Source organism: Propithecus coquereli, unplaced genomic scaffold (assembly GCF_000956105.1).
Source record: "Propithecus coquereli isolate 6110/MARCELLA unplaced genomic scaffold, Pcoq_1.0 Scaffold132, whole genome shotgun sequence".
NCBI classification, from domain to species: Eukaryota; Metazoa; Chordata; class Mammalia; order Primates; family Indriidae; genus Propithecus; species Propithecus coquereli.
In genome coordinates, this window is record NW_012137414.1 from 632,517 (window position 1) to 648,582 (window position 16,066).

The window sequence follows — 16,066 nt, forward strand, 5'->3', positions numbered from 1 at the left end:
CTCAGCTTCCCCATCTGTAATGTGAGTAAAACAATAATCACTTTGAAAGGTTATAAGGAGTCAAGAGAAAATGGCAGTACAGTGACCAGCACCCTAGTAGATGTTCTGGAAACCTATGCCCCTTCCCCTCATTACTCCATAAGCAAAGTTTAAAATAAGAGACCATAGCAAAGTTAAAAGACTGAAGGCGATGAAATGATCCTTAATGATAAAATTTCACTTCCCCTCCCCCTCCCCCGGCTCCTGGGGCTAGGAGCTGATGGAAGGCAGTAAGACCCCCCTCATGTATTCTCATGTCAACAAGCACCTACCAGTTCATAGGTTTGTTACAGACTTTCCATCCTGGGACTAGTTACCTTAAAATCAGGTGGAACCAGGCCCTTACTGACTGTGTATTTGTGCCACCATATTCCTTACAAATAAATACTTGGATGTTACTCAAAGTGTCGTCCACGGACTGTGCACTGGCGTCACCTGGGGGCTTGTTAGAGATGCAGACTCTCGGGTCCCACCCCAGACCTAATGCAGCAGAATGTGCATTTTAGCGAGATCCCGAGGCAATCCACATGCCCAGGAGAGCTTGAGAAGCATTTATATAAACCACAATATAGTTGTCCTACTTTTTAAATCCAATGAAATCATTGTGGTCCACAAGAACTTTCAAAATTATGTCAATGTGGTCACAACCGTATGGTTCATCTCCCTTCCATCTTTCTACCTCCATCTAAAATACCCCCAAGCCTCTGATTTAGAGAGACTTCAGGAACCTGAGAACAAATATTTGTAGCTAAAATAACATCATAAAAACACTCAGAAAAGAAGGTCTAACTAACATCTCTTTGTCCCTTTGGAAGCAGTTATGAAGCCAATACGAAAAGTTGCTAAAAGGTAATGCCTAAAGAATAGTACGGAGAAAGTCAGCAGAGGAAATAGCACAAAGGTAGCTAGAACTGGTGGTGATATGCACACAACCTGACAGCTTCCCGGACTGAGCTTTTGATCGAGGGAGCAATGTACAGTGAAACTACAGCAGTTCTAGCCTCTGGCCCCCAAATTACTTGGTTCCATCCAAAGTCGAGGGGGAAGCAAGCCCTAGCAATTTCATATTCATAATTTTGTACTATTTTTCTTAAAGTGGGCTCCCCAAAGTTTGTAAGCTTCAGACCCCACAACACCTGGAACCGAATCTATTTTCCTGTAGGATATGACACTGCGTAGCCACCTGCCGCTTAAACGCACCATCTTGGCTTGTTCCGTCGTCGCCCGGGTCTGCCGCGGTGGTTATTCTGCTCTTGCAGGAACACAGCCCGAGCTGTTCTCTTCCCAGCGGCAGCAAATTGTCTCACATTTTCCCGGCTGCTGGGTCAGAAATGACTACATTACTCAGTGCCCCCAAAACGTTTATTGTCCTGCAGGGCCTTACACAATCCCACAGGAAACCACGCTCAACACTTAGCCAACACTTGTTGATTTGATTGAACGTAACAAAAACGGAGACAAAAGCATATTTTATAAAGGTTCCAACTTTGATAACTACAGCTCCTACTTTTCCCAGGCAACTCTCGGGTACATGTGATAACCCCGCCTTTGTTTGTAGAGCTCTATGCTGGAAAGGACAAGAAAACATCTCGGCAAAACCCGACTGCTGACGCTGACTTCTCTCACACGGGTCAGGAAACCATTAGGTAACGCCAAAGTGCACAGAGAATAAGCAATGAAAAGTTCAACCGAACACTTGGACAAAGGCAGGCGGCAGAACATATGACGGAGAAGAACAGTTAATATGACCAACAAGGAGCATATTTCCACAGTTTAAATTATTAAGAAATCCAGAAATGGAAGAGATTGGTTTTGCTAAGGTATGATGCACCTGGATTGCATTGAAAAAATGTGATTGCCACTTGACATCATTATGACAAGATCACAGCTTTTGCCTTTTATCCATTCCACCATTTTTTCTGGTGCACACTGGCTGTTCATGTATAATAAATCTAATGACATATTTTAGCCCCCACTGTGCATAGCTAAGAAAATTAATCATCCTTTTGGCATGCATTGACACACTGTATTAACTTAAAAATTGTTGGATACTTTAACCTATTTGTAAACTTCTATGATGTGATGACGTCTTGGGTGGGCAGAAGAGAATGAAATATTCTTTCGAGTGGACACGGGATCAGTTTCGTTTCTATTCATTCGTTTGCTGAGCACTGTTAGGGGTTTGAGACATAACAGCAAAGGGAGCAGAGGCAGCCCACATCTGCAGAGGGCTTATGCCTAGTGAGGGAAGAACCACAAGTAATGGTTTAATTACAGCAGAATGTGTGAAAAATAACTTGCAAAGATATCTTTAATATTTCTGTTTGGAAACTGGAATTTGGGAAGGGCAAAGGGTCGTTCAGAAGAATTCAAAAGAGTGTAGCTTACATCCTGAGAGCACATAAAAGTCACTGATAAATTCCAAATAGTTCTCCATCCTCTGGGAATAAAGTATGTAGTCATCCGAGAAAGGGAGGGTGAAGCAGAATAACAGTAGCATAACAACCTGCCCAAATAAATTAATTCCACACTCTGCTAACTAGCTTCCTTTCCCACATGGCAATTTGTACTTATTCCACTGCTTATATGTGGTAACATGGCAAAAGATCAATTCTAGAATAAAAAGTAAATTTAAGGGAGGGGAAGAAGGAGGTGGTAGAACTGTGGAAACACCTGGGCACAATCTGTCGGGATTTCCATCCCTTCTTGGGGCTTAAAACACTTAAGGGCAGCTGGGAGGAGTGGTTTCCTCTAAGTCAAAATGTCACAGATTTATTTACTTATTCTATTCATTCACTTCCTCTGCTACTTCTCCTGAACCTTTCTTTGGCTTTGTATTTTCCATGATTTTAGTTAAAGGCTAACTTTTGGCAACCTACTATTTTGATAACATGATTTAATTGACTCAAATTTTATAGTCTGCATTGTCACCTTCACCCAGTGAGAATCTTAGGAATTTTCTCTAAAGCTTGTTTATGCAAGCCGTTAGCAGGCAACAGCTAAAGGGACACAGCATGGGATAATTTGACTTCATGAAGTGAACAAGCTTGTTTACTTGTGCTTACATTTTTAGAATAAGAAAGAACTTGGTAGGACCCATTTTATGAGGGGGAGAGGGAGAGGAGAAGGGGTGGGAAGAGGGAAGGGAGAGGGAGAAACTTCCAGTTGTTCAGGCCAAAGAATATGGAATCACTCTCGACTCTTACCTTTCCCTTACATCCAATGTCCAATCCTTCATGAAATACGGTTAGCTCTGTCTTCAAAATGTACCCCAAGTTTGGCCACTTTTCAATACTTCTACTGCCACCTACTGGTCTGAGTTGCCATTACCCCTCATGGGGAATATTGCTATAGCCTCCTGACTATTCTCTCTTCCACTCTTGCTTGCCCTTGTAGTCTATTCTCCACTGAGAAGCCAGAATAATTCTTTTAAATGAAGTCAAATCTTACCACGTCTCCAGTCTGAACTCTCCAATGGTCCTCCCCTTCTTTTGGTCTCCTAGTACTGTGTCTAACGTCATCTCATGACTATTCTACTTTGTTTTACCACTTCTAAAACTGGCCTCCTTGCTATGCCTCCCATATTCTGAACACCATCTGCCCCAGGGCCTTTGCATTGGTGGTATCCTCTTGTTGGTGAACTGTCCCAGATATCTGCCTGGCTCATTTCGTCATCTTTGGGCTCTGCTTCGAATGCCATCTTCTTCATGAGCTCTACCCAGACCACCCTGTTTAACACTACAGCCTCACCCCCACTCGGCACTCCAGTCTCCCTTACTCTGCTGTACTTTTTCTTGTTCCCATAGCACTTATCACCGTATAACATAATGCATAACTTACTTATTTATTACCTTTATTGTCTGTCTCTCCTCACTAAAGAGTAAGCCCACACGGGCTCCGACAGCTTATATCTGCAGCCTGAGCTTTTTTCACGGGTATCCACCTCTTCACTGGGGGCATCACTCCATTGCCTCCTGCACTTGTTCCTTCTGGTGCTAAAATGATCTGCTTGGAGGTCGAGATCTGATGCGAATCGCTCACACTTACTGAAATTGAAGATTAACATACCACCTCTCTCCTAAGGGTGCTTGCACACCAAACCTCAGGTTCAGTGGTGGAACAAATTGCCCTACCCTGTTCCTTATGGAAGGAAATGGGTGAGCAGGGGGCGGAGGTACACACAAAGGTTTGTTGTTTCCTTTTGTTACGACCTTTCCTGAGACCTATAAAACCTTTACATAGACTGTTGGCATTTTATCAATTTTACTCCCATTTTTAGTGGGAGGTAACGATTTGGGGTCTAGATGGAGCTGGCAAACTATGAGCACCACTTGTTTTTGTGAATAAAGTTTATTGGCACACAGCTGCTATTTGTTTGCGTATTGTCTATGGTTGCTTTCGGTCTACAACGGCAGAGCTGAGTAGTTGTGACAGAGACTGTATGCCTATGAAGTCTCAAATATTTACTGTCTGGCCTTCATAGAAAAAAATTGCCAACTCATGCTGTAGAAGAATCCTGCCAGGTGTGGAAGTGACCTAGTAGCTTCCAATTTAGTTCGACAGCTTGTTTCAACAGACATTCATTGAATTGTACTGTGTACGAGGTGCTCCAGTCAGAAGCAAAGAAAGCAGACAAAGGGGAGTGTCTTTATGGAACCCTTCTAGCCCCAATTCCCACTTTGATTCAAATTATTTTTTCCTAAAATCGTATCATAAAAAGTTTCAAAATAATATGCTGAAATAAAAGAAAAAAAAAGTTTCAAAATACAGAAAAGTTAAAAGAAGTCAAAGCACCCACACACCACCATCTACATTCTACAATGAACATTTTACTGTATTTACTGTCTCGTGTATCTATCCATTTATTCATCTTTCTATTCATTTATCGATCCACCTTATTGTCATTACTATTATTATTGTTATTGTTATTTTTTGGTGTATTCAAAGTAAGTTACAGACATCAGTATACTTCATCCATTAACTAGAAGCCGATTTAAATTTGTTTTAACTTTAACTGCAATACACTCCAACACTGTGATCTTGAAAGCAGCCTTCATTCGGCCAGAAGACACTTTACAAAAGCTGAAAACTGAGAAAGGTTATCAGGGTAATTGAGGTAAGTGTCAGGGGACTCATTCACCTAAATTTCTCCACTTCCCTGGTTCAGAGATGAATCGGCCTTTCAGGGCCGAGAGTGTTTTGCTAGTGATAGATTCTAAGAAAGTTCTGTGGCTCAAAAGAGAGGGTCATAAGCTGTTCTGTTCTGGGACGCTGCAAAAAACCCATGAGAAAGACAGAAAAAAGCACAGTTATGAATTTATGCAACAGCTGATCACACGTAGCTTCTGGATCAGAGCCCTGGTTGACGGGACAGACCGCGTCTGTGCAGAATGCTCTCAGGAGGGTGGGTATGGGAGTCACATGTACCCATCTTTTCCGGATATATTAGGATGTCTTCAACCACCCAGTACATTAATGGCCTTCATAAACTAGTATTTACAAAATAATGAGTCTTTGACTAGGAGCCAACTGATTTCCTGAGTTGAGTGCGTCTGAATCCCTAATATGGAATGTTCCAGAGATGTTTGTCATTTAATGAATAGCAGCTACACTGCCGTGGGAGGCAAATTACTAAAATCTGCAAGGAAGAATTTTTGAGTTGATGGCTTGAAGAAGAAAAAAAAATGCGAATAGTGAAGTGTTTTAAGATGGATATATACTTCCATAGCATATATCTTTGAGAAGAAATTTGACAAGTTACACAGAAGAAAAAATAAATAAAATTCTTGAATAAAAAAGAAAAAAAGTCAAATAAAATATGTTGATAATGTGGCTGTCCTTGAAGATTGCAATGGTGTTACTTGGAATCATTTAGGAAGGCTTCATTCATTGTCATATCAGCACGGGTTTTCTCTCTGCTTCCCAGGGTCCCAAAGGCAATATCTACACATTCACATATTCAGCTGCCTGCTCCACCATCTCCAAATGACAATGTGAAAAGTGCTCCAAGCTCAAAGTACAGGGTCACATTTCTCATCTCAAAAGCGGACCCTGTTATAGCAAAACATTGTCTGCTCCCTATTTCATTTGTAAAAATTCTCCCCTCTGCTACCTTTGTTTTTCCTCATTTTAAGTTGCCTAGCTTTTTAGACTTGCTCTTTTTTTTTTTTTCCCTGCAGGGCCCTGCAAATGGAATTCCCTGCTTTGCTCTGACCATGCACACCCCTGGACTTAGCCCTCACTCCTGTCAGGGCTGCAGAGGTGGAGGGGATTCTGAGTCCCAGAGGAAGCTCTGAAAAGGTGTTAAACTGAAACATCCCCAAGAATATTGAGAACCCAGGACAGAGATGAGTACAAATGCACAGCTAAGCCATTCGCTCCTGTTTTCTTTTACTATGAAGCTGACCTTGTAAATGCTACTTGTAACAGAAGAGCCTTCAGGACTCCTGCACTCCGGAGGTTACTGCTATGCTATGGCTGGTGGGATGCAACATTTAGCCTCTAAAGTCTGCTGTTTGTCTTGCTTGATGGCTGGTTGCCTTGGTAATAATTTAAATGGACATATCCATTTTCTGAAAGGATAAATATTTGTAAGTTTGTCATTAGCATGGAAAACTTTGAAAATCTACCTCTTCCCTCCTCTTGCATACAGGCTTTCTTTCTCATATCTATTATCATGAAACAAACTACCTGGAAACTGAGTGGTTTAAAACAACCATTTTTATCTGCTCACTGTTCTGTGGAGCAGGAAGTAGGGAAGGACAGTTTGGATGTTCATGTCTTATCCATGTGGCATCAGTTGGGGCAGTTAGGTGGGCCTGGAGAGTCCACTTCCAAGATGGCTTCGTTGTGTCTGGTGCCTCAGTGTCCTTGGCCTCTGTCTCTCTGTCTCATGTGCCATGTCCTCTTCCAGGGCCTCTCCTTCAGGTGTTGTGGGCTTCTCCTGGAGTGATCGCCGTGGTCTCAGGATTATCACTCTTCTTACAGGGCAGCTGGCTTCCACAAGGCAGGAAGCAGAAATTGCCAGGCCATTTCAGAGCCACGCCCAGAACTGGCACAATGTCACTTCCATTGTATTGCACTGGTCAAAGCAGCCACAAGCTCTGCCTAGACTCAAGAGGAAGAGAAGTAAACTTCACTTTTGATGGAGGGGTGTCAAGGGTACATTGCAGAAAATAAAGCAGGTGCAATGGGAGATATTGTTCAAGCCATCTGGGGAAAATAGAATCTTCCGAAGGATGATAAACAGTGGCTCTGGCAAGCAATGTGGAGGTGGGAGGATTGCCATGTCAAACTTCTCAGCCAGGTATGAGAGGACAGGCACTGAAGGTTTTCCAGAGGAAGGGACCTGTAAACTGAGAGCCGAGAGATGAATGGGGATAAACCAGATCAAGGAGAGGGAAAGAAAGTTCCAGACAGGGGTACGGCAAGCCAACAAGAGGGAGCACATACATTCCAGAGCCTAAAAGAAGTTCAGCATGGTGGGAAGGGATGGGGAGTGTGCCTATTTGTGTGTGTGTGTGCGCGCGTGTGTGCATGATTGTCCTTGAGCAAGCCTGTTGAGGGTGAGGCCAGGTCAAGATATCCCAGAACTTTCTCCTGAGAGTAATGAGAAGCCATTGAGAATTTTAAGCAACTGTTACTCCATTTGCCTGTGATTTGGAGAATGCATTGGCCAGTGGTGAGCCTGAAGGCAGGAAGAGTGGGGTGGCTTTGAGAGAAGATGGACAGCGGTAGTGAAAATGGGAAGGACGGGATGGACTTAAGAGATATTAGCAGTCAAAATCCACAGGATTTCAAGGTATAAGAGTGAGAGGGGAGAGCTTGCATTTTGGGCCCAAGCAATTGGCTGAATGTTGAACTTTTTGATAAGGAATGCGGAAGCATTCTCTAAGGACTGCAAAGCACTAGACAGAGGGCCCTTGCATTTATTTTACTTGTAGGCAGTTGCAGATGTAATTATAATGATGGCAAGCAACAATACTTTATCATTCCATGGCACTTTTTTTTTTTTTTTTTGAGACAGAGTCTCACTGTGTTGCCTGGGCTAGAGTGCCATGGCATCATCCTAGCTCACAGCAACCTCAAACTCCTGGGCTCAAGCGATCCTCCTGCCTCAGCCTCCCGAGTAGCTGGGACTACAGACATGTGCCACCATGCCCGGCTAATTTTTTCTATATATTTTTAGTTGTCCAATTAATTTCTTTCTAATTTTAGTAGAGACGGGGTCTCGCTCTTGCTCAGGCTGGTTTCGAACTCCTGAGCTCAAACAATCCGCCCGACTCGGCCTCCCAGAGAGCTAGGATTACAAGCGTGAGCCACCGCGCCCGGCCTCCATGGCACTTTTAATGTTCGTGTGTATTACATCCTTTAGCCTTGAATCACTGAAGTAAGGAGAGGGGTGGGGGGGTCGAGCCCCGCTTATAGATAAAGAGCCCAGGGGAAAGTCTTTGTTCCTCTACTAACCTGTTCTTTTAGAGCTCGGGTCTCTGCAAGCTACGCCTACAGCCAAGGTGGGTAGATAGCCCACGACCTATTTTTGTACAGCCTGAGAGCTAAGAATGGTTCTTACATTTTTAAGTGGTTGAAATTAAGAAAATTAAAGAGCAATATTTTGTGACAAGTGAAAATTATGTGAATTCAAAATTACATGAATTTCATGAATTCAAATCTCAGTGTTCATGATTCAAGTTTCATTGAGATAGAACCACCCCACTCATTTATATGTTGCCTACGGCTGCTTTCTTGCCACAAGGGCAAACTGGGGCAATCTCCACAGAGAATATATGCGGCCTGCAAAGTCAAATGTATTTACAACCTGGTTCTTCACAGACACAGTTTGCTGACCTTGTTTGGGAGGTTTAGACCTTGTCTGGCTTTCTCAAAGCCAGGCCAGACGCCTACTGGTGTTTAGAGAACAGAAACTGCAGCCATGCCTGTACCTCTCATTAATAACCCTGGCAATGAATTAGACCCCCTCGCTGGCTTGTGCCCTCATTCTCCTGCGAAAACTATCCAAGGTCTGCCCGCTGTATTCCAGCAACATCCAAGCTCTTAACCAATTGTTTCCCCACTAGGGTGTGCCTTCTTCTTAGGCAGGAACAAAGATTTCTTGGCCTCTCCCCATTCTCCCCCCACTCCCCAATTCTAACTGGCAAACAGTAGGCAACTTATTTATGTGACAGACACTTGAGTAGTGCTTACAACGCGACAGGTTCATTTAATTCTCACTGCGACCCTATGAGGCTGGTACTATTATCACCACCATCCTCGTGTTACAGAGGAGGAACCGGAGGCACAGAGAGGCTGAGCCACCTGCCCCAGGTCACGCCAAGTGGTGCCAAGCTCCGCGGTTTGGGTGACAAGTAGACCCCAGTTAATGACAGGTTTCCCAGGAGGCTGAGTTGGGGCCTTTGCCCAGATCAGAGCACCTGCCTGGGCCGCGCCCCCCCCCCCCGGAACCCAGCGCGCCCCCAAATTGCTCGAGTGCGCGTCTCTTCCCGGCGGGAGGGGCGCAGAGGCCTGAGCAGCCGGGAAAGGCGGGGCGCGGGGAGCGTCGCGGCCGGCTGTAAACAGGGGCGTCACCCCGCCCGGGGCCCCCGAGACCCGGAGGCTCCCGCCTCCCGCCTCCCGAAGGCCGCCCGGTCGCGAAGCGCTGAGTCACGGTGAGGCGACGGGCCTGGCGCCCTGCAAACCTGCCCGCCCTGCGCTCGCTCTCTCGCTCAGGCCGGCTCCCGCGCGCCCCGGCAGCCGCCACAGAGGCTCCGGGCGCCGCCACCAACGCGTGAGTACCGGGGACGCGCGGGGCTGAGCTAGGTCGGAGCGTGCTGGCAATCAGTTTGCTAAGTCCTGCCTTCCCCAGCCCGCTTTAGACTCCTAGGGGAGATGACAAGAGATGCTTAAATAGTACTTTGAAATTTGGTGAAAGAGGTTGAAGTCTTTTCTTTTTGCAAAACACTGAGATCTTTAAGCACCTCATCGGTTGTTCACATGAATAGAATTTAATTGTAGGAGTCTGGAAGGGCCCAGAAATAGTCTAGATGGGGATAAAAATACCTCCTAGTTGCTTTTATATAGGTGATTACAGGCCGGTATTGCTTTGAGCATTAAGCTCATTCCTGTGCCCCACATTCCGTCACCCAATAAATGTTTATTGACTACTGTTCGAGGAGGATACATTTTAGGATAGGCCTTGACTAAGTAGAGGGTATTGATGAGTAGAGCCACTCTGAATAACAGCAGCTAACATTCCCATAGCACTAACTGCACCCCCTTGAGGTAGACATCTTATTACTCCCCTTTTACATTAGGAAAACTGAGGCACAGAGAGCCTCAGGTCACACAGCTGGTATGTGGTGAAGCTGGAATGCAAACCCAGGCTGTCTGGCTCTGCTTTTTGCTAAATCACCTGTCTTGGTTTCAGTAGGAATGGATTATATTTCACTTGAAGAAGAGATTTAGAGGATTGGGGGTACTGTCTACAAACACTTGAAATGGAAAAGGGATTGATTATATTCGTTCTGTGATAGTCCATTGGTTAGAACTGAGTCCTCCCCAAGAGGAAACACTTTTTAATAATAACTCAGGCCATAGGTCAGTCCTGAAATATGGGACGCCTTGTCAAGGGCAGCTCGTCCATGACTTGCCCGTGCTCTGCAAGACTTCACGAGATTTTATGGCCCAGAATATGGTCTAAAAAAAAAAAAGACTTGGAAAAAAAAAAAAAGACTTCATGAGAAAGCTCAAAGATTTCTTGACTGAGAAGTTGGCCCTAAACCAGGGATAGATGGGTCTTTGAATTTAGTGACTTTCAAAGATCCCTTTCAACGCCAAGATCTTCAGCAGGTTCCGGTGAGAGTCATGGACCTCTTGGTTTTTCTCCGTGTTCCCCATGGTTGCCACATAAATCCCCATCTATCAGCCTCACTGGTAGCCCCTACCTCATGGGGTGCACTGGGGAGTGTGGGGAGGTTGAGAGAGTTCAATGAGATAAAGCAGATAAATTACTCATTAGAAGTTTTTAGTTAAGTGCCCAATAGAGCTGTTACAGTCATGCCTTGATTAATGAAGGAGATATATTCTGAGGAATGCATCCATAGGCGATTTCATCATTGTGCGGACACTGAAGCATGCACTTGCACAAACCTAGATGGTAGAGCCTACCACACACCTAGGCTGTATAGTATATACAATAGGTATAGGAGCTTATTGCTCCTAGGCTACACACCTGTACAGCAGGTGACTACTGAATACTGGAAGCAATCATAACACGATGGTAAGTATTTGTGTCTCTAAACATATCTAAACCTAGAAAAAGTAAATACAGTAAATATACAGTATTGAGATACAGTAAATATACGGTATTATAATCTTATGGGACCACCGTCATATATGTGATTCATCACTGACCAAAACAGGTCGTTATGCAGTGCACGACTGTATTGCTAACTCTTGTACAAGGTGGCTATAGCATTACATTAGATAACAATTGTGAATAACTGGTGGAGTACTGGGCACCTAATAAGGACTCATACATGTTCACCATCATTAGTAGTATTTTAAATCACCTAACATAGGTCCTGTACATAGTAAGCAGTCAATAATTGGAGCTGCTACTGTTTTGGGAGTCTAATTTTAATATTTTTTATTTTGTAGTCCTTGGATGTTCCTTCTTTTATGACTTCTTTTTTATTATCCCTCCTTTTGTCCTCCATCCTCTACAGCTCAGCATCAGAACCCTCTGTTTTTAGACTTTGAACATGGGGCCCTCCAAGAAGGTTACTCTCTCCGTGCTCAGCAGGCAGCAGTCGGAAGGGGTTGGTGCGAGGGTCCGTAGAAGCATTGGCAGACCTGAGGTATGCTGGTTGGGTGGCTGCTTCTTGCTTTCTTTTCAGAAGGGACTGTTGGGACATTTACAATGACTTGAGAATAGGGGGCCAAGACAGTCATGAGCTGTCCTGTGGTGTGCCTAGGTGCAAACTCTAAATTTTGCAGTGAGGGCCCCATGCGGACCAGCCCTGGCCCAAAGGGGATTTCTGTAATGTGGATATAGAGATCCTGGGCAGAAGGTGCCCCTGAGCTTCATGAAGCATCCCTGCTTCTCGCTGCTCATCCACACCCTGCCCTGGGCTGATCTGCTATCTGCCTCCGCATGCACATCACCAAACATGCCCACCTTACAGTCCCCAAGTTTATATGCCCACACTTCAAAGCACCAGGGAGTAGCTCTGATTCCCAATTCCAAATGCCCAGGAGAGAGAATCTGATTGGCTCGGCGTGGGTCAGGTCTCCACCTCTGGCCAATCAGACATTGCCAGGGAGTTGGATTCTGGGAGAGACTGCTGGCACCCAACTCTGTAGACCCCTGATGAGGGGCAGGTGTAAATGGGGACTAGCTTTCAGAGAAGATGATTATAGGTTAGGTAGATGTCTTTCAACATTAGAGAATGTTTTCATTTGAATAACATGGGAAACTTGGGATTTGCAGGGAAAAAAATCTTATGTACACAGAAAGGTATCAGATGGTGGTCATAACCCAAAGAATATAGCCCCCAGCGCCATAACAGATTGCAAAAAAATTTTTTTGAATAAAGCAAGAAATACATTAGGGAAATGAATTCCATTTTGAAAAATGAGGCTGGTTTGTCCTTCTTTTTAAACTCTACTTTGTTATTTTCATACTACTTTGTTGCTAGACCTAAGTTTTATATCACCCATTACATAATGGTTACTTTCTCTACTTTTTCATCTTTGAAAGATGCTTGTAGGATTTTAAAAAATTCATGGCTTTCCTTAGCGAGTGCTGACTTACATTGTTGATGGATTCAATGTTTTTAAAAAAATTTTTTTGTTTTAAATTGACAAATAAAAATACATGTATTTATGGTGTACAAGATGATGTTTTGATATCTATATGTTGTGAAATGGCTAAATCAAGCTACTGAACATATACATTACCTCACATACTTATTTTTTTTGTGGAGAGGACACTTAAAATCTCTCTTAGTAAGATGGGCGTGGTGGCTCACGCCTGTAATCCTAGCACTCTCGGAGGCCAAGGCAGGAGGATTGTTTGAGATTAGGAGTTTGAGATCAGCCTGAGCAAGAGCGAGACCCTGTCTCTACTAAAAATAGAAAAAATTAGCGGGCGTGGTGGTGCATGCCTGTAGTCCCAGCTACTCTGAATGGTAAGGCAAGAGGATCACTTGAGCCCAGGAGTTTGAGGTTGCCATGAGCTATGATGATGCCACTGCACTCTACCCAAGGCAACAGAGTGAGACTTTGTCTCAAAAAAAAAAGAAGAAAAATTCTCTTACTAAATTTCAAGTATACAATACATTGTTATATGTTGTTGTCACCATGTTGTGCAATAGATCTCTTGAACTTATTCCTCCTGTGTAACTAAAACTTTGTATCCTTTGACCAACATCTCTCCACCCTGCCTCCCATTCCTTGGTAACCACAATTCTATTCTATGCTTTTATGAGTTCAGTTTTTTTAGATTCCACATGTAAGTGAGATCATGCAGTATTTGTCTCCCTGTGCCTGGCTTATTTCATCTAGCATAAAGTGGATTGGCCACTGAGGCAGGGGGAGAACTGTCAACCCAACTCTCCATCAGCCCCATCAAGCTTCCCCGTCTGTGCCTTTGTGGTTTCTCTTTCCAACAATGGCTTCCTGTTTATCCCCAAATGTCTTTTGAGGCTCATCAAACATTGTTTTCTGAAGGATACACACAAACAGGATTATTCTAAGGGCTAAAAGCACAGGGGATGTTGGGGAGATGCAGATGGAGGTGGTGTCATATTCTACTAGGTTACATCACCAGCAGAACAATTGGAAAGAATTCTGGGACCCTGGAGACACCTGTCAGTAAACCATTGTTAAATGTTGAGGATAGCTAATACTTTAATTCGTCCATCTGTCAGGAACACATGTGAGAATTTCTTAATTGTTTTTGTCCTGTGAACCCTTTTGGCAGTCTAGTGAAACCTACCAATTGCTTTTCACAACGATGTTTTAAAATACATAAAATAAAATATATAGGATTACCAAGGGAAACTTTTATACTGAAATATTGTTAACAAAGTTAGAAAAAACAATTTCATAATGTAGTAATTTTACATTAAATAACAAGATTTGGTGGCAGTTCTGATAACTCCCCGATTTCAAAGCTGTGAGGAGTGTGAATGATATTTCAATGTGCCTACTCACAACTGTAATATCATGTGAAAATGGGTTTAATTTCTGTTGGTGACAAAGTCACAGGTACTAGGAATTTACTGTGGTTCATTGACTACATTCATAATTGAAGAAAATGTTCAATTTCAGTCTGGAGATGGTGATGATGGCTGTACAACAATGTGTATTTAATGCCGCAGAATTGAACACTTAAAAGGGTTAAAATTCTGCATTTTATGTTATGTATATTTTACCACAATAAAAAAAAATCCAGAAAAAAATTGAGTAGAGGTTAGTGAGAATAAAGATGTAATTTTTTTCCGGTATAAGTTTACAGTCCCCCTAAATTCTATCCATAGACCAAGATAAGAGTCCTTGGCTTGAAATCGGTGCTTTAAAGACCTTCATATTCCACTGATTCAGTTTTCCCATGTCCCACATATGACTCTACCCTAAGGAAAAATAAATGGATAGGAATCATTCCTAATCCCATCAACCTGGTTTTATTACTATTAAGGCAAAAGGTGTTTCCATTTAATTGTATATTTTACATCATGAGGATTATATAAGCAATTTTCTGTCTAATTTTTTCATTTAACATGGTAGCAGAAGGGCTTCCCATGATATTAAACGTCATTCAGCTAGCTATGCCATATTCCATTGTATGTGCATATAATTATTCTCTTACTCATGACCCAGTTTTTAACCATTTAGTTTGTTGCCATGTTTTTTCACACTCTGCATGTTACCAACTTGCCAGAAAGTAGGCCCCTAACCCTCCCATCAGCAAAGAATGAAACCATCTAACGTCAAGGAGGTTACTTTTCAAACTCTCTGCACCAAGGCTTATGTCTCTGAAGAAATATAAACTTTGGACCCCAAAGCCATTTTAGCTTAGAATGTACAACCGTGCTCAGTATTAGTGGTTACAAGTGATTTGTTTCCTATGATTGCAAATGTGGGCACTAGACCATGTGCTCTGGGTTCATTGTTTCAAATCCTTACAATCTTGAAAGGTATGTATATTATCCCGTGAGAAGAAAAAATGTATAATAAGACATGAGAATCCTCAGCCTCTCCTCCTACCAACCCCAGTTCGGTTCCTGGGCTTTTAATGAGCCGACATGGAGTAATGAATGATGGGACAAAATTGAACGCAAACAAGATCTGCTTGGTTGATTTTCACTAGAAAGGGCAGAGAGTTACTGGTAGAAGAGAAAAGAGTAAATCCAGAAGGTGAGAGGGGAGGAGGAGAAAAAGAAAGTGCTGTCTCCAGATGCTGTGAGGTGATTTGAAGAGTTAGAGCGAGAGAAGATGGAATTATGGGAGACAGATATGGAGAGGGCTAAGGGGGATTTTAAACAGATCTTTAAATCAAAGCCCTTTTTGGTATTTTTGAAAGAATTCAATAGAGAATTTAAATTTATTTTCAATTACTTTTTAATGTTGGACTGGATGAAACACTGGGCTGAGATGGGCTACAAAGTGGCCTAGCTTTATATGGGTTGCAGACCACATTGTAAAATGAAGAAACCGAGACTTGGTTAGGTTAAAAAACTTGCAGTGTTATGTTAAGTTTATATATGTATATATGGATGTGTATGTAATATATGTTATGCATGTGTGTTTGCATGTGTATATGGTTTTCTCCATAGAAAGTGAAAACAGGAGAGACAAAACCAGAAACCAAGGCAAAGAGTTTTGTACTTTCATTTCTAGTAATATGACAGAACATATATCCTGAAATAAAAGACTTTAAAAAATTAATTAGCTGAGCTGACAAGAGGTTAGTGAAACAGAGTCCAAAAACAATAAGAAACAATAAGAAATGGAAAATCTGAAGAGT

The 16,066-nt window shown here is 42.9% G+C and overlaps 2 protein-coding genes across 2 annotated transcripts in view; one reads left to right on the forward strand and one right to left on the reverse strand.

Annotated features, from left to right (window-relative positions):
• Positions 1-1,319, reverse strand: part of BMX (BMX non-receptor tyrosine kinase) — a 47,659-nt gene extending 46,340 nt beyond the window's left edge. Inside the window, exon 1 of the mRNA XM_012638698.1 lies at positions 1,240-1,319. Coding sequence (XP_012494152.1) covers positions 1,240-1,242 — 3 coding nt within the window. The 5' untranslated portion in view covers positions 1,243-1,319. The remainder of the gene's footprint in view (positions 1-1,239) is intronic.
• Positions 1,320-11,798: 10,479 nt separating this feature from the next.
• Positions 11,799-16,066, forward strand: part of PIR (pirin (iron-binding nuclear protein)) — an 88,785-nt gene continuing 84,517 nt past the window's right edge. The window contains exon 1 of the mRNA XM_012638705.1: positions 11,799-11,894. Within this exon, the coding sequence (XP_012494159.1) occupies positions 11,799-11,894 (96 nt within the window). The remainder of the gene's footprint in view (positions 11,895-16,066) is intronic.